Below are 17,990 nucleotides of genomic sequence, written 5' to 3' on the forward strand. Positions count from 1 at the left end.
TGTGGCAGCCTTCTTGCCATCATTAAGGACCAGAACAGAGCTGGCTCTTTTCCAGCCTTGTAGGTTTTCCCAAGCAGTCCAGAGTCTGACAGAGATCAGCCCACAGATGCCTCCGGGTGGCTTTCACATGATGACAAACACTGTTTATTAAGGACCGATGATCAAAAAAGTCTTTGCCCCAAGAGGTGCCACTTAAAACCCTTCTTTACTGTTTGCCTAGGAAGCACACCATCCCCATATGACACCAGCACCAACACAGAATAAATATTTACAGAACACTTTCCCTCCTCTCATTACAAACAATTCTGCTATCTGCAGTCAGTAATGGACAAGTGCCATGTTCAATTATATCAAAAACAAAAGGCATTCTAAAAAAAGCTGCTCATGTTTCCAGCCTTGTCACTTTCAGGCTTTGTTCCCACTGGCTTCATTTTTGTACTTTGTATTTTCTAGCTTCTACTTGTTCTTTTCCTCCTCTGGTGATTAAATACTGCACAGCTATTGCCCTTATTTCCTCTCTTCCAAGGTTAGCTTTTAATGTGCTTTCATTTGCATTTATACTTGCAAGCCATTTAAAAATGCCTAGGTTTTATCCAAATTTCGGTCAAAATTGTCTCATCATGTAAGTTAGAGCATTCCCTCAGTGGCAGCAGAAGTCCCTGCAATGCTCCTTGCTACTGGCTAGTGCTTCGAACACCTCTCTAGCCCACAGTTCCTAGAGAGCTTGCTGCTAACGCTGGCCATTACAATCCCCTGTCCTATCCCATCGAAACCAAGCTGCTTGGAGCAGTGTTCGCATCCTTCATCCCCCTTGCACTCTGCCCAAAGCCCATTCTCAAGTTCAGGCCACATCCCCCATTTCTTCTGTCAGTTGTGCGCCAGCTGATGTCTGAGTAACCCCCAGCTGAAGAGATCAGTTCTCCTCCCACAGCCTGCTCACCCACTGGATCACAGCACTGTCTTCCTGTTATTAAAACCACACCAGAGACACAGCCAACATCTTCCAGAATTTACTTCACCTCTGCTTAAGAAGGGAAGCCCCAGGAAGTGGTGTAATACAATCTAGGGATCGAGATCCAGACTTATGGCAGGGGGACCACAAACCATATGAGCCAACAGCCTGCAGAAGAACTCATCCTTTTTTCTGCGCAGAATGAACAGAAAAACAGAAATTAAACACCCCTTCTTGAGGCAAAAGCCAAAGACTGACTCAGTGCTAACTCACTTGAAAACAACGTCAGCTTCTGAGCTGATGGCTGCCAGGGTCCCTGTGCAGTGACAAGGCGGGAATAGTGATCTTCACCGACACTGTCCTCTGAACCCGAGCAGAGCTTTGGCTTCATGACTAAACGAGCAAAATCCTCCATGGATCCTCATACTGGTTATCTGTGTGAGGAAAACGTTTCATGTTTCAGGTGAAGAGCTTAAACCCTCCTGATGAGCAGACCACAAGCAGGAAGCAGACTTGGTTTGTCAGCCTACAGGCTGTGCCAATGGAATTGATAAAGGGAAGCTTCAGTATGGGCCATCTCCTCACAATTACCTACAGACACTACAGACCTTCGGACCGCAGATCTCCAGAAATTGTTTCGGAGCCTAACGTTATGTTAGTAACAGCAGCCAGAGTTTCTGGCAACAAGCTGATTGTGACCTACTGGGAAGCAAGCTATCCAGAAGTCTGGAAAACTTATCCACTTTCTTGGAGACACATGGTTTGTCCTGATGGTTTATTTTCTCAGCTGCGCTGCCCAACAGACAGTGAGGGCTGGCCTTTGCAACCCCCATCCCTCCTCATTTAGGAGAAGGCAACTGATGAAGTAAATGATCAAACGATAACGTGAATAAATGTTCACCTTCTTGTGAGGGCACGACTGAAGGGGCAGGCATTTTTCACAGCCACCAGAAAGCTGAGTAGCTTTTTGCAAGTACATTAGGTACATTTTCAAGCCTGACTTATGCAGAATGTCACTTCTTAGTGCTGCTCAGGATTGCTACATGAAACAGCTGCACCACATTCACCAATGTGAACATAACAGCTAAGAGAGAAAGAAAAACTAGAGAGACCAATTGCCACAGTTTATTTTAGAGGTGACACCAAGGCAAACAGAGTATTTGTTTCAATTCATTTTATTTAATTCTGTATTATACAAGTGGGATCTGAATTCCCAAACTTCCCACCATCGACATAATGGAGAAGCACCACTACACAAGAGGAAGGCAGAATTTTGAAGCCGGAAGACAGACTGGACCGAGCTGTTTCTCCCCACGTGGTCAGAAATTCTTCCACCTTCACACAGTGTGCTTCCCAGACCAGCAGGTTTACCCCAGGAATAAGAGAGACAAAGCTAGCTCTAAACACTCCCTCTGCCTCCTCCTCTCCCCAAAAAAAGAGGCTGCTCAATGCCAGCAGTGGAATGGTTAAAGACAGGGAGCACATCAGGTTTTCAGTCTCTCAACCAGCCCACTAGATTAAGAAGTAGCCTGGTTACTCCCTCTCTCCTGAAAAAGATCCAGGAAAATGAATGACCTAAAATGCTGAAGACTTACCTCCTTTCCTTCCCCCATCCCATAGCCTTGCTCTCTAAGCAGAGAGTAGGCAATGAACTCTGAGGAGGCTGAAGGAAAGCCAAGGAAAATCAGGGGCTACCTGAATCCCTGGGAATCTGGTGGCTACCCTGGTGCCCTCATTCATTCCCTTTGAGGTTCAGAGACCTGTTTGGAATAGTACACAGAGAGGGCCTCCCTTAAGGACTCAGAAGCAACCAGGGATACAGAACACACAGGAACCACCGTGAGGGTACACACCATTCCAGGGATGGCCCAAACCACAAACAGGGCAAGACTTCCCCTCAGCCAAGGCCCCAAGGGCTGGGGGAACTGGCACGAGGCCCTGGCAGGGGGAAGAGAGCTCCTGCAGCAGTACTGAGGTCTCATGTGAATTTACTTCTTCTTCCTCTCCTGGGAACAGCGAGGGCAGAACCTGTTAGAAAGGGAAGTACAAAGCCAACATTGAGGGCATGACGTGAACCTCAAGTACATGGTCCCAGAAGACCTTTTCCAAAGTCCCTGACAAAGCCTTAATTCAAATTTTCCTTTTAATGATATCTTCTAAGCGTGTATATACAGTACTTTTTCTCCTGCCACCTAGGACCTCCCCTTTCCAAAGGCCAATGGGCCCCCCAGGCTGTTTCACTCACCATTTTCCTCTTGGTTTTGTTGTCAGACCCACACAGGCAAAATGAAACCATTCAATGGAACACTGTTGGGATGAAGAGCAGCCAGTTAAAGAGCAGTTTTCTCTTGAAATTGTTGCTTTTGGGCTATGAGAGTTTCCCAGCATTTGATCACAAACTCCTAAAACCCTAGCAGTGATCAAGGATTGAATACTCACATCCACCCTACACACTGTTAGCAAGGAGAGAACTCCCCTTCTCCCTTGCTAGGTTCAGGGACAAGAAAACATTTTAAGGAAAACCCTGAAGAAAGAGGCACTTCAGAGGCCATGGCCAACCACACCTCTGCCCTTCCCAACTACCTGAGGTAAGCCCTCTCCTTGTCACTGCTTGCTGTATCAGGCCCCACCCAAGCAGGACAAGATTTTCCATGCAAGACTCATCTCTACTCCATTCCCTCCCCTTTCCACCAAGTGCAGGCTCTTACATCTGGGTTGTCACAGCCAATCATCTCCCCATAGGAGACCTGGTGGCAGAGGCAGTAAGTGGGTTCATTGGGATCCACGGGCATATCCAGTACATCCGAGGGGTGCACATTTCCAAAGTGACTGAAGGCATCCCATACTCTGTGCTACTGCAGGACAGGAATAAAGTAGGTCAGCAAAGTAACAGGCTTTGAGTCCCTTCCTGTGTCCCCAGACAGTGCCTTTGTTTGCCAGAGACAGATACTTCTCTTATTTAAGTACATACACCCAACTCCAATGGAGTGACCTGCTTTCCCCTTCAACCCACACTCCCCTGAAAGAATAAAAGTTTCCTTCCTCTTGCTTCCCAAGAAGGGACAGAGGACACACTGTTCCAGTCTGGGGATCAGCTATCCTTCTCAGGGCTAGGCCTGACTTGGTCTGATTTCTAGTGCTGCTTCTCATTCCCTCAAGTCCCTTGAACACTTACGTGCGGACGAGCTTCAATTTCTTTTGGGCAGTTTTTGGTGCTTCCTCATCAGAGTTCTTCCCTTTAGAGCGAGCGCGGGCAGCTTTTTTCTCTTTCTGGGCTCGGCCCTCTGGGAAGAAGAGAAAATGGTGTTGCTTCTGTCACCCCACCAAAACAGACAGCTGACAGTGACAACTTCTCCAGCACTAAAATACACTCCCACTTTGGAATGTATATTGGCTTTGGGCCATGCACCCCATCTTAATTTATCTAGCAGCCTTGAATATGCTCACACAAGAAGAGCCCAGGTCACCACCTTTTTACCTGTCCTTCAGATTCCAGCGCAACAGTCTTTGATCTGCACCACTCCAGTGCCTGCCTTCATCCCCACCACTTCCATAGTCACTTGGCTGCCTCCTGAATCAATCTGCAGCCCAGTGGTGGTACTCACTCTTCTTGCCCTTGCTGGAAGAACTGTCATAGTCACTCGACTCTATCTGCTTCTCCTTCAGGTCTGCTTCGAAGCGAGCGAGGTCTGTGTCCAGCCGCCGGATGTGCTTATCAACCTGCAAAGACAGTAGTGACCAGGAGTTACCCCAGGACAGAGCCCAGGAAGGCAAAGAGAGGACAAAGAGGGGACAAAGGGGCAGGGGGCTTGCACTAAAGAGATGAGGAGCAAGAGTGGGCACGGCCTAAAAATGAGAGATCAGGGCCTTCTGAGATGGGCGGCTTTATCGGGGGTTCACACGATAAGTACGAGACACTTCCCTTCATACCATCTCGTAGGTCTGCATAGCCAGCTGAACCTTGTCGTCCCCAAATTCCTTGCACTTTCCATAGGCCTCCTGGATTTGCTTGAGAAGCCCCAGTTTTTCCTCTGAAGACAAAGTCCGTGCATTGCTGATATACTCCGTGGCCAACTTATCGATCTCTGACTTGAGATCTGAAACAAGTGTACCATTAAATACACAAACACCACACACACACTACAGTGCCCTCCATGAGGAGAGACTGAATGACTGGAGCAGCTCCAGGCCTCCTCCCCTGCCTGGTGACCCCCATGATAAAAGCAAAGCCAAGCAAAGTTGGTCAAGCTACATACTCCTTGTCTTGGCAGAAAAACCATCTCTAATCCTCACCTTCTGTCCTCTGATCCAGATCTCGCATGAGCTGGAAGTTTCTCTGTAATTCAAATGGCAGGTTCTCAATACCTGCAGAGAAAGGAGAATACATGGAGAAATCAGGTTCTTGCCCACGATGCCAAGGCAGGAAAAAAGCTAACCAATAACAACAACTCCTCTGCTGCACATTAGCCTGCTTCCATTTGTTGCCAGCCCCAAAGGAGACAGGCTATAAAAAAGTGATATATTTAATGCAGAAGCATAGTCCTAGAATATATATTAGTTAGCAGAAAACTGCTGCCATGCAGAAAGGTCCACACTAAGAAAGCAGAGACCCAAAATCTGTAATGAGTGCCAGTCATTATAATATGATGTCTCCATCCAAAAACTCCACTCAGTAATGAAAAAACCAGCACAACAGCTGGCAAACAAAGCCATTTAGTTATTTCTACACAAGGATGTAAAAATTAAAGTTGATCAAATGCTAATTCACTGAAAAGTGAGTCTCTTTAATGCATCCATTTAACATATAGGGGAGAGTAGACACTTTGGGCAGAGCAAAGATCAAGTCTGAGATGGGATGGGAAACAGAGACCAGTCTTAACCCCCTGTGACTCGTAATTTGTTGTGCCTTCTGCACTGTCATCTCAGTGTGGTCTGTCCAACACCTGGAAGGATGCCACACACAGGGAATAATAAACATTTGTAGGACTCTGAATGAGCAATGTGAAGTTGATAGTCAATTAATTTTCAATGCACTATGCTACTTACCCCCTAGGCATCACCAGATGCTCAACTGGCAAAGCTGATAAAAACAATTCTAATTTTTCCATGCCTGTCTAATCAAAACAAGATCTAGTGTCACCACATTAACCTGGAGTCTAAGCTTGATTACTGTCATCTTTATACCTAATGAAAAAAAATAAATCTCTCTTGCAGGTTTCAAAAAAAAGGTGGTGGGAAAAGCTCTTCACAAACACAACGTAAGCATGCCTGAGCTTCCCAAACTTGCTCTCCAGCTCACAGGGAGTGCAACTGAAGGTGTGTCTGGCCATCACCAAAGCTGTCCAACATCTCAGTCTGGGCAGCAGTCTATTTTCACTGCACGTATTTCTACAGCAATGAATGCTTTTCCACTTCCCTGAAGAGCAACCAGTTGACAGGGAAGGTTCTGTATTCAAGAGGAAGGTTTTAACAAGTTTTAACTACTACATAACAGGACGTGAAATTAATTTCTGTAAGAGGTAAAACCAACTGTGGGCCTTGCTGAGCACAGAAGTTGTTCCTTTTACTTAGTTTTTTGCCCAAACAGCATAATAATAAGTTACATACAGCATCCTTAGGAGCAGTCAAGCTGCTGCTTCAACAGATTTCTGATGCCATTTCTGATTTAGTTACCTGAGAAATGCTCAAAGAGTAGGTGTCCTTAAGTACCCAGATACATAATACACAGCACATACACATCACCCCTCTGCATTCAAGGACAGTTAACAGTGCAAATTCAGATTCTGAAAAATTACTAAGCGTCAAAATGAAGTCTGTCAGCATATCCTGAATCTGATACTTCCATGTTTGTTCAGCATGGAAGACTTCACACAAGCTTTAAGCAGCTGACTACTGGATTACATCCCTACGGTTTGAAAAAGCATCTCAGAACAGACACAGTGCTGAAAATGATTATTGCTTATAGAGGGAGCTTACAGCAGTGATGAAATCCAGCTTGGGAATCTAGGGACCATGCCTTTTTCCTTCCTGCAATCCCCAACCTCATCAACTCTAAACCTTTCAATTTATACAGCAAATGAAACATGGCTCATACTGCAGCACGCTGCTTTTAATTCCTCTCCAAAGCATCCGCTGCAGAAGACAAGACAGGTATCCTCTAGAGGAAAACAGAAGCTGTTCCTGCACTGCACACAATATGTCAAATTTATATTGAGTTTATTAATCCTGGAAGATCACAGCTTTGAAATTCTGGACTTTGTGGTTTTTAGAAAAGATTAATGTAATTTCTTTTTCTCTTCTGAAAAGGACAGATGGTAAAAGCACAAATTCCACCAGGTACTGTCAGTTTTCCCTCAGCAGGGCTAGAAACCTTTCGCTAGAGCAAGCACCTGAGCCAGCACAAAAACCAGTAGGATGCTACTCTGCGGGCAGAACAACCCCACACGAGGTTACAGTCACATTTCACAGCCATGTTCTTGCACCAGGAGAAACTCAAGCAGGAGTCTGATTCTGCTACCGAACCTGAAAGGAACTGTGCTCTAGTTTTTACAGCTGTCACTGTACAAATCTGCCACCACCAGTAATGCCAGCACATGCCCTCGTCTGGACAGCATCAGTCCTTCTCTTGCCTCTACGTGCCTGGCCTTGTCTGTTCAGCCTGTGCCCCCCAGCCCTGAGAGTCCCTCTCTCCCCAGTGCCTGCTCCCCTCAGTGTCGGCCCCTCGGCCGGGCCAGTGGCTCCCCTGCCTCATCTCCTGCCTCCAGGTGTGCAGAGCCCTCTGCTCCCAGCAGCTCTCACAGTGTGGGGAGAGCCATCACCTTGGTCTGGCTCTGGCCGAGCAAACGCTCAGCACAGGCACCATGGGCGGATCATTTAAGCACGTCTGGGTCATGATCTGGGGCTGACGAGACAAACCCCTGTCAGTTGAATTCCTTCCCTGCTAAAACCAGCAAAATGATTTCCTAAAACCACAGCAAAATATTTCACTCTGCAAATCTATTGCCGGACGAATGTTCTGCCGCTGCTTCGTCAATAAACTGGGAGAAAATGAAACAAGTGACAGTACAGTGACTTTATAATCAGAACTGCTACAAAGATATTTATGTGTTCAACTGAAAGTGGAAGGGAGCTGAGCACACCATTACAAATTATGATCCAGAGAGAGTCTGGCAATAACAAAAAGCTTAACAAGATAAAGCTGCAGCTAAGCAAGTTATAACTGAGCAACAAACTATTTGTCTGGTACATAACTTAATCTAGCTATGGGGATGTTTACTACTATCTGCAGCTTAACTCCAAAGCTCTTGCATAGCCTTAAACAGAAGTGATTCTCTGCGTCACAGTATTTATCACAGGGGCCAGAACACTTGCTGAAATTGCCTGACATGTGCTGTGCTGGCTATCAGACATCACCACCCAATAAGACTCATTAAAAAAAAAAAAAAATCTAGATTTGAGTCTCCAATTTCCTCATTCTACCACCACACTTTTCCTCACTATTTCTAAAAACATTCATGTTATTTACGTAATTTCATTTCCTCCTGCTTTTCTCTTTTCCTCTACAATTAATTTTGCTTGTTCATCTTAGTAAGATTCACCTAAAATTATCATGACTAAATACTATCATAAAATACCCACGTAATTCTCAGATTATGAAACCGAAAATGGTGAAGAAAAAACACCCTAGAGACATCTTTGATCACTAGAGAAGAGTGATGAAACGCAACAACGGACAGAAAAATAAGGAAAAGCAAGGGCCTCTTTCCATACAAATGGCACAGCAGTAAGAGAGGAAGAGGAGGATGGTGAAAATGTACAGGAAAGAAAGTGCTAGCAAGGCCAACAGCTTGACCCAAAGCATGGGCTAGCATTAACGCAACTGTGTCACACAATCCCAGAATGGGTCAGGCTGGAAAGGACCACAGTGGGTTATCCAGCCCAACCTCCCTGGTCAAGCAGGGTCATCCCAGAACACATGACACAGGATTGTGCCCAGGTATTTCTGGAATATCTCCAGTGAGAGAGACATGACAACCTCTGTGGGGAATCTCCTCTAGTGCTTGGTCACCCACAGTAAAGTTCTTCCTCATGTTCAGGTGGAACTTCCTGTGCATCAGTTTCTGCCCATTGCCTCTTGTGCTGTTGCTGGGCGCCACTGAGAAGAGCCTGGATCCATCCTCGACACCCTCCCTGCAGATACTTACAGACATGGATGAACCCCTCTCAGACATCTCTTCTTGAGGCAGAACAGGCCCAGCTCCCTCAGCCTTTCCTCACAAGAGAGATACTCCAGTCTCCAAATCATCCTCATTCCCCTCTGCTGGACATGTTCCAGGAGCTCCATGTCTCTCTTTAATGAGGAGCTCAGAACTGGACACTGCACTCCAGATGCGCCTCAGCAAGGCTGAGCAGATGGACAGGATCCCTCCCTCAACCTGCTGGCAATGCTTTTCCTAATGGACTCATTGCACAGATCCATACAGAAGCCTTGTGCAGCCCTACTGACTCCTCTCATGGTACAATTATCCTGAAAATCACTGGTGCAGGTCTCTCAGCGAGTTTTTCTCACCCCTTCCTTTTCTTACCTTGTTTTCATTTCTGATCACAAGCTAAAGTCTCTCTACCTACCTTCGTCTTTCCTTTCCTTGTATGTTATTCCTTCACTATCCCCATTCCTCTTTTGTCTTTTTTATTCTCCTCTTCCCTTCTTTCCCCCACTCATTCTTCCACAGGCATCCATAACCATGCTGTCTTCTCCCTTAAGAACCACGCTCTCTCTCTCTCCAAAAGTCAGAATCCAGCACCACTTCTTTTCCTCTCCAATAATTATTACTTTATTTACTTCTTTTTAGAAACACACGTGGGATGTCAGGTGCAGGCAACTGTTATTTAAACTTCAGCTACTTAACTCAGATGTTAACTGTGACATACAGACACAGAGAGCAAGCCTACACAGCCTGATAACTTCCATTGTGCTTCAATCCTCTGCAGCACGTCTGTACTGTGCCAAACAATGGATTTGTGCTGTCCAAAGTCCTAAAAACAGATCAATAGCACCAAGGATCATCCAAACAGACAGTGCCTTTCCCAAGACATCCATTCACCCACCATGTTTAGACGCATTTTTAAATTTTATTAAAAAATGGGAAAATACATTTTAGAACGTAGCCACGGTTGCTTTATTGAACAGCTTAGATTTCAGCAAACACTTTAGACACCACATTGCTGAAGACAATTAAAAAATTCCTGCTCGTGCCACAATGAGAAGGTAAGTTCTTTGCCCCCCAAGACAGCAAACTGGCTGGGATCTTGCTGGGGAAGCACATCGGACTTTTCGGTACTCCGCGATTCTCATAATTTTGTAGCACTTGAAGTATATCGCAGGACAACTGGCTAGCAGCAATCTTCAGGAGCTTCCTTGCTCCCTCATTAGGGGGCAGGGTGTTTTATATCCCTCCTTTCAGAGTGTTTCACCCTTTTAAACTACTGCTTCTACTCTGTCCGGCGTTCCCAAGTAACCAATCACCTTCCTACGCAGTTTATTCAAATTGGTGTTTGAGCACAATGTATCCTTTTCCCTCTTTTCAGAGATGGCTCAGCCCTGCTGCAATAAAAAATTCTAACCTGTACCATTATCCTCACAACACTTTGGTAAGGGATAATCCTACCTACAGTTTTACAAAGAGGGTGCTCAGGTGCATGGCAGATTCATTTAGCCACAGCCACCCAGGAATTCTGTGGCCATATCATATATCCCAAGCTTTGGGCCAATGTGCTGCACACCAGTCCACCCAAGCACATCTACTTCAGGCATTGTCCAAAGAAATGGGCATCAGTCAGCAGTGACAGTCAATGTCAGTGACAGTCAGCCATAGAACCCCAATACTCCCCGCAAAGTGTGGGCCCTTTTCTCAAGGAGGGAGGGCTCTTTTTGTTGTTTTCTTATTACAGTAGCTCAATGCTACAGCATCCACAGCCAGGATAGCAGGCAATGTTGTTAAGTCTCAGCAAAGGCATCTTTATTGTTAAAGATCAACCTTGATTTCAGAAGCTTGGAGGACTTGGAAGACTGACACAGCAGATGAGACTAGCAACACTCCTGGCATTTCCAGCCTGCCACAGGCCTCCAAAGGAAGGGAAAACCACCAAAGAGATCACAGGGCTGTTTGCCAAAACAATGACATCAGATTTGCAGTTGGGTAAGTGAAGAAATACAGAGAAAACACAGCATACCTTGCCATGTAAAGCCATCTTGTATCGGCTCCAATAAAAGTATCAGCCAACAACAAAATCAATTCTAAATGAATTGGTCATTAAATGTATCAGCTCAGCGTGGGCTGTGCCAGTAGCTTTCACACAGAAACAAATGATGCCTATGAATCACCAAATTCTCTCCTCTGCACGAAATCTTTTGTAATTTTCCATAGATCATGTGTGGTGCATCACAGGTGTAACTAATCCACAGTCTCAGTAAGGTGAAAGGCATCTTTCACTACACTAACGCAGTGACAAGTATAGAAACCATTTACTGAGACACTTGCATTTCTGAAGAATGATGTGAGAAACCGGAGAGGCAGGGACAAGGGGGTATGGCTGCACGCTACACTGGGGAGGGGATAAGAATAATGAAGGTAGGGAAAGTGAGAGATAAAAGAACTGCTGGGGAATTTGGAACACTGCCAGGTCTGGGAAGGAATCAAGGGCTCGCCTACAGCAATTTCCGACATCACACCCATGTCCTCTAAGAGCATTAAGATGATGATACCCATCGCACCCCCATGTGATGAAGCCATACAGAGGGAAATCCAGGCAGATGTAGCTATTCCAAAAGAATAATCCCATTTTACTGGGCTAGCTAATGTTATCGAAGAACGAAAGGACATTCCCACGTCGGTTGTAGGAGAAAGTAGATGACTTCCATGAGGGCATGTGCTGCTTCTGTTGCTCTGTGCTTATGCTGGCTTAAGTTTCTAGCAGTGACAAGCCCTGAACTGGTGCATCTCTATGTGCCTACTGATACATGCAAATAGAAGGAGCAAAGGAAACTCGATGCCTCCCTAACCAGTGTAAAAAAGGGGGAAACCCCAAGGTTTTAACATTGATTACATAGAACCACGTTAACTTACCAGCTGAGCTCTCTTCATCTAAGCCTGTTGTCTCCATCACCCTCGGCACTGAGGCAGATATGTCCTAGTGCCTGCTCCTGGAACAGGTCCTGACTGGTGGCCTCCAGGGCAACAGAATTAATATAATGCAGCCATCTGAGCAGCCAGGCCTGTGACATCTTTTTGCCTCTCAAGCTCACCAAGGTTACCTGCTACTCCTGCTGCTCATGACTCTCCCAAGTGTTTAGGTCTAATTTAGATGAAATGCTGGCTTTAGTTCCTCAGGGTTTTGAGGTGAGGGAAGATGGAAACAGTTCTTGTTGTTGAGGAGAGATACATGCCTTGGTATGTTGCCATAAAAAATGATTAATGTGTTGTCACTAAGTACACTTAGTTTATTCTGGCACCCATGAGGTGGGTGAACAGGGAAGCACTGATGGTAGAAAACACAGGTGGTTGCACAGCAGTTCCCTCTACTGTAAAGACAATCCCTACCCTCATGGCACACTCACATATAGACAGAGACTTGATTTGGGACTGTTTTCTGAGTATGTGTGCTTAGACGATGCCTTTCACAAAGGAGCTCTACAGTCCTCTTGAAACTTCCAAACATGAAGAAAACTCAGGGTTTGCATCTCACCTTCTGGAAAACCTGTGTGAATCACACGATGCCTTTCTCCCCTTCAAAGTCTCCACAACAGTATTTCTAACCCCGCACAAGAGGCAACACTGAGCAAAGCACACTAACTCAATTTCAAGCAAGTGCAAACTCTTCTCAGGAGTCTTTATGCACATTCCATCTTTTACTCCCAAAACACTGTTTTCTTCCTTCTTCTTCCGCCTCCATTCCTTTCTACATCTCGTAACTCCTTTGCACCCATAGGCTTTCCGTCACTAAAGCTGCACTGCGTTACTGCTAGAGGGAAAGCACTTTTTTATCTCGCTTTCTCCCCTCAGAACCAGGCATAAAATGGTTTAGAAACTAGAAGGAGGACAATATTTGAAGAGATGGAAATCTTTTTATGCTTAAATTCAGCCACTGGAGAAAAACACTCAGGAAGAAGAGAAGTGGAACAAGACACATTCCTTGTCTCCCATTCCCTGAATCCTTTGGCTCGGTGTAGTCATTGAAGAGACAGCTTCAGTGTAGGATGAAGGAATGAAGGTGATCAGAGTAGACAAGACATGGAGTTTCTCTGTCAGGATGCTCAGCACAGAAGGAATGTGCATATTTTTCTGCTGCAAAAACATCTGCCAAGAACATAACACATTTCAGACAGATCTGCTTTGTAATTAACAGCTTAAAGCCACGGAAAGGGCATGCCTAATCCCAGGTCTAAACCCAGTTTCAAATTACAGCAAGGACTTGAAAGCTGTTGAAATGCCAGACCTAAGAAGCTTCCAGACACCTTTTACTAAGAGAACAGCTCTTAACTTCACTATTCCACAAAAAGAAAATGGAAAAGAACTTTAGATGTCCAAAGTAGAGGACTCAAAATATTTGAATTGAAGCAACTGGGGCTATATGCCTAGCTTTGCCAGACTGCTCATGCATTTTAACACACAGGTTTTAATTACCTAATCACAGGATGCTTCATCCAAGGTGTTTCTCATTCCCAGTGACTGAGCACTGATTCAAAGTTATATTTTATTCTCTTTGCTCAATACAGAGTCACATGCTCAGACCCAGAGCTCCATCTGAAAACTGACTTTGTAGTCAGCTTTTCAAGGTGTTCACTATTGTGACGCTAAAATGTTTTCACAGTGCTGCAGTGGAGTGGCCCATTTCCCTCACCAACAGAATGAAAGCCAAGAGATTTACTGAGGCCAAGAGATTAAAGCCAAGAAGACCAGCTAATTACAAACTTGCCTCTTGAAATGTGCAAAAATGCTTCATAGCCTGACTTTTCAGAATTATCTGTTCAAGGCAGGCTTCAGCTGCAGCTATGAGCATTCTGCACATCTGCTCCTCTTGACTAAAAATTTCCACTCATAATCTGAAGGAAGCACAATCCAAGCAAGGAAAACCTGTATAAAGTGGGACTCACAACATAAATAAAAACATCAAACTCACTTTGTCAGAGTGGTATTCAACTGCTTCAAACAGGAGGCCACTCTTTTTCTTCCTACATTCTTCACTTAATTCCTTATACACCTTCCTTCATTCAAAGATATGAAGAGGTCCTACAAATAACTGCCCTCTTTCATCACACATTCCTCATTCATTCCCTGAGCAGATCCAGACAGAAAACCATATGAAAGAGAATCCCTGCGGGAGGAAAAAACACATTCAACTGAAAACTGTGTCTGCAATAGCACTACACTACCAAAACAATTCCGTTCCAAGACACAGATGTAAATTAAGAATTAGACACTTTTTATAACAGATGACCAAAAGTTCTGGACTATTTCTTTCTATCAAATTTCAGGAAGTTTTAGGACATTGGTGAACTGCTTTAAAAAAGAACTGAATGTTTTTAAAACACTAAAATAATGGGGGGAAAAAAGGGAATTAGCAAGTAGGAAACAGAATCAAGCATTAGATTAGCATCAAGAAGAAGACTCGTGTCTAAAATCCTGTATGCATTTTCACAGAGTCAGGAGTTCAGGCAGAACTTCAGAAGAGGAGAGCAGGCTTAGAGAAGAACAAAATGGGTAATTAGAAATATATGCTATCACCTATCAGCAGCCTAACTTACTGAAGACTGTGATGGGTGCTCTTTGGCTCTAAGTATCACAATTCATATACGCTGTTCTGAAAGAAACCTAGAATAAGCACAGCAAGTGTCTTATGATTAGCTAATAACAGGAAGTAATATTGCACCAGACAAAACTGAAAAAGGCCTTAGAGATCTAAGGGTAAGCGAAAAAGGCTAAACCACCAGAATGAAGAATGTTTTGCTCTTCCTAAAATCTTTGTAACCAGATACTTTTAAGGACTTTTAGATTGCGCACATCGCTTTCTTTTTTTAAAAAAGTACGATACCTCAACAACAACAGTGACTCTACCATATTAATATCCACCTTCAACAGGACAAGAATCTCTACAACAGTTGCAGGACCACAAATCTCAGCTGAGAGAGGATAGTTGGTCATTTCCTCTGCATGCCTGTACTTGAGAGGAAGAGGAGTTCCCAGGGGGTTGGCTGATTTTAAATGACTGTGATGACATGATCCAGAAGTGTTTGACTTTGGCAGGAGCATTCTCCAGCCATCAACCTTCCCTTCTCTCCAACTGGGTACCTACCACACCTCTCCACCCTCAGTGCTGCATCCTGCTCATCTCTGCCTACTGACTGCAGATCCCAGTCTTTGCTCTTTATCTTTGCTCTGCAGCTCTTACCCAAAATACACCTCTGCCCTCCCAGGAGGAAAACCCTGCATCCTCCCTATGCACTTACTCCCTATCCATCTGCTTTTATCTCCTCTTTCCCAGCCCTTGTCCTCCCAACTGAGGAGCCTCAGTCAACTGCAGTTCTTCTACAACGGAATGAGAACCGCACAGGAACATAAATCTTTGCTCCTCTCCAACAACCTGCCTCCTCATCCAGCTCTTCTTCCTGGCTTTTGCATCCTCCTTCCTTGCAGCTCCTAGATCCTGTTCAACTGCAGCTTCTTTTCAGCTTTCACTGACATTTATTATGGTTCTTGAACATTCTCACACATTTTCTTTCCTAATGACAAAAAGGAGCACTGAAGACACAAGGAACGAGACCCCCTGTGTCCATATCAACACCTTATCACTTCTGTGCTGGAAGAAATCCAGTGCAGCAAGATTTCTGAAGAGCCAAACTCCATTTCTTGTATGCATATGCAGACAGTGAGAGATTTAACTGGCTGGGTACAGTGAAGCAGAAGACACATTACCAGAACTACCCAGCTTTAAACACACCACCCCATGAACATACTTCTCCTTCTCTAGTGCCAACACCAGACCAGCAGGAAAACATGAGAACAGCATTCCCCAAAGAACAGGTTATTGAATCTTAACTCATTAGTCCATTCATTGAGAAACAACTCTTCTGATGGATCTGCTTGGCTATTTTAAGAACATGTGGGTAAAAGATGCACTGAAAGTCTCATCCCCAAAGGACAGAGTTTGACAAAGTTTTAAGCACCTTAAGGCAGGATGGTAAAATAGGAGGTACCATTGGAGGGCTCCGATAACGTTACCAACTCCATTAGCACTTACAGAGCTCCTCTTTGGCCAAAACCGCAGGGCTGCATTTGTAAACTAACAGCGTAGAAAACTATCATAACTGCCCCCCCCCCTTCCAGATCCTAAAGTTATCTCTGGCTCGATGTCTATCCCGGGAAACCACTGACAGCCAAGCTCCCGCTCCCGAGAGGCGGCTGAAGCAGCACCGGGCTCCTTTCTCCTGGGACAAACCAGTCACGGGGCCGCGGTGTCAGGGCTCCTGCAGGAGCTGCAGCCGAGCCTTGCCCCACGGACGGGGCCTCTCCGCACGGCCCGGGGACCGGGCGCCCGACAGCCGGGCCGGGCTGCGCCCGAGGGGCTGGGAGAGCCCGCGGGCACCCTGGGCAGCGCTCGGCCCCCGCGGGGCTCCGCCCCCTCGGCCCGTCCGTGCCCCCCCGGGCCGGCTCAGCCGCGGCCTCGGCCCCGCCCCGGCGGCTCTTACTGTCCAGGTAGTGCTCCAGGTACATCCCCGCCGCCATCTTGGGCCCCACACACCGGCGCTTCCGGCGGGAAGCGAACGCGCGCGCCCCCCGGAAGCGGCGCTGCCCGGCTGCGAAGCCGCTTCCGCCCGCGGCCCGGGCACTTCCGCCCCGCTCCCGCCGCCATTTCGGGCTCTGCGGGGCTGCGCCGGGTGGTCCCCGCGGAGGGCGGCGAGGGTGACCGCGGCACTGGGGCATCGTTCCCACGAGGAAAGGCTGAGGGAGCTGGGCCTGTTCGGCCTGAGAGGCTCAGACGACTGAGAGGGGACCTCATCCATGTCTATAAGTATCTGAATGGAGAATGTCAGACAGACTCTTCTCGGTGGTGCCCACCACTAGGACAAGAGGCAACGAACAGAAACCGATGCACAGCAAGTTCCACCTGAACAAGAGGAAGAACTTCTTTACTGTGCGGGTGGCCGAGCACTGGGACAGATTGCCCACAGAGGTTGTGGAGTCTCCCCCTCTGGAGATATTCCAAAACTGTCCGGAGGCAATCCTGTGCCATGGGCTCTGGGATGACCCTGCTCGAGCAGGGAGGCTGGAGCAGTGACCCTCTGTGGTCCGTCCATCCTGACCCCTTCGATGAGCCTGTGGTCTGGGCGAGGACGTGCTGTTGACTTGTTCCTATGGTCTTCCGTTCGCCTCGTAATCCACCAGTGACGAGCAGCTGCTGCTGTGTCACAAAAGGAGACGGGTGGTCTCTGCTGCTACAGGACTGGTACAACCTAACACTTCTAACAGACTAACAAAGCAAGGGAATGAAGTTAAACCTGTGACCATGCTCTCTTTTTCTTCATCATGCCAGACCACTTTTGTGACCATACACCACGAGCCACTTGAATGTTTAGAGCCCCTCGAGCTATGGAGTTGAGGAGCCCTTCCCCAGCCGTCCATTGCTACATGCACAGCGTGGAGTGGTGAAGTCACATGTGGGTATGGAGGGACTGAGACAAAATTATCTTACTTCTTTTGATCCTTAGGTTCTAAGATACACAGGCTTGTTTTTCCAAGAGGTCAGCATTCATTTAGCATCCTATACAGTTTAGGAGGCACTGGGTTTGGTAAATACTACATTTCACCCACCTTTCTCCTGCCTACTCCCCTACACCGTTCTGGTTTTTTCTGACAGTCTGTATAATGACAGCCATTGCTCAGGACTGAGTGCTCCCAGATTCTGGCCACAAGGAGAAGTGACTAGATTTCTTTTTCTCTCTTTCCTCCCAAAGATCTTCCAAGACACCATGCCTTTATTT

The 17,990-nt window shown here is 46.2% G+C and overlaps 1 protein-coding gene and 1 long non-coding RNA gene across 2 annotated transcripts; both read right to left on the minus strand.

Annotated features, from left to right (window-relative positions):
* Positions 1 to 2,062: 2,062 nt before the first annotated feature.
* Positions 2,063 to 16,947, minus strand: ING4 (inhibitor of growth family member 4). The gene is given in 9 exon segments (XM_032098771.1): positions 2,063 to 2,980; positions 3,198 to 3,259; positions 3,661 to 3,779; positions 3,782 to 3,807; positions 4,128 to 4,236; positions 4,558 to 4,672; positions 4,883 to 5,049; positions 5,246 to 5,317; positions 16,698 to 16,947. Coding segments are annotated over 9 exon segments (945 nt in total). The 5' UTR covers positions 16,933 to 16,947; the 3' UTR covers positions 2,063 to 2,940.
* On the minus strand, positions 10,104 to 16,636 carry LOC116439348. The gene is made up of 2 exons (XR_004238132.1): positions 14,132 to 16,636; positions 10,104 to 13,308 (listed from the first exon to the last, which is right to left on the minus strand). It is a non-coding gene; the product is annotated as an uncharacterized LOC116439348 (long non-coding RNA).
* Positions 16,948 to 17,990: the final 1,043 nt, after the last annotated feature.

The sequence above is a fragment of the Corvus moneduloides genome, chromosome 2, assembly GCF_009650955.1.
Source record: "Corvus moneduloides isolate bCorMon1 chromosome 2, bCorMon1.pri, whole genome shotgun sequence".
Taxonomy (NCBI): domain Eukaryota; kingdom Metazoa; phylum Chordata; class Aves; order Passeriformes; family Corvidae; genus Corvus; species Corvus moneduloides.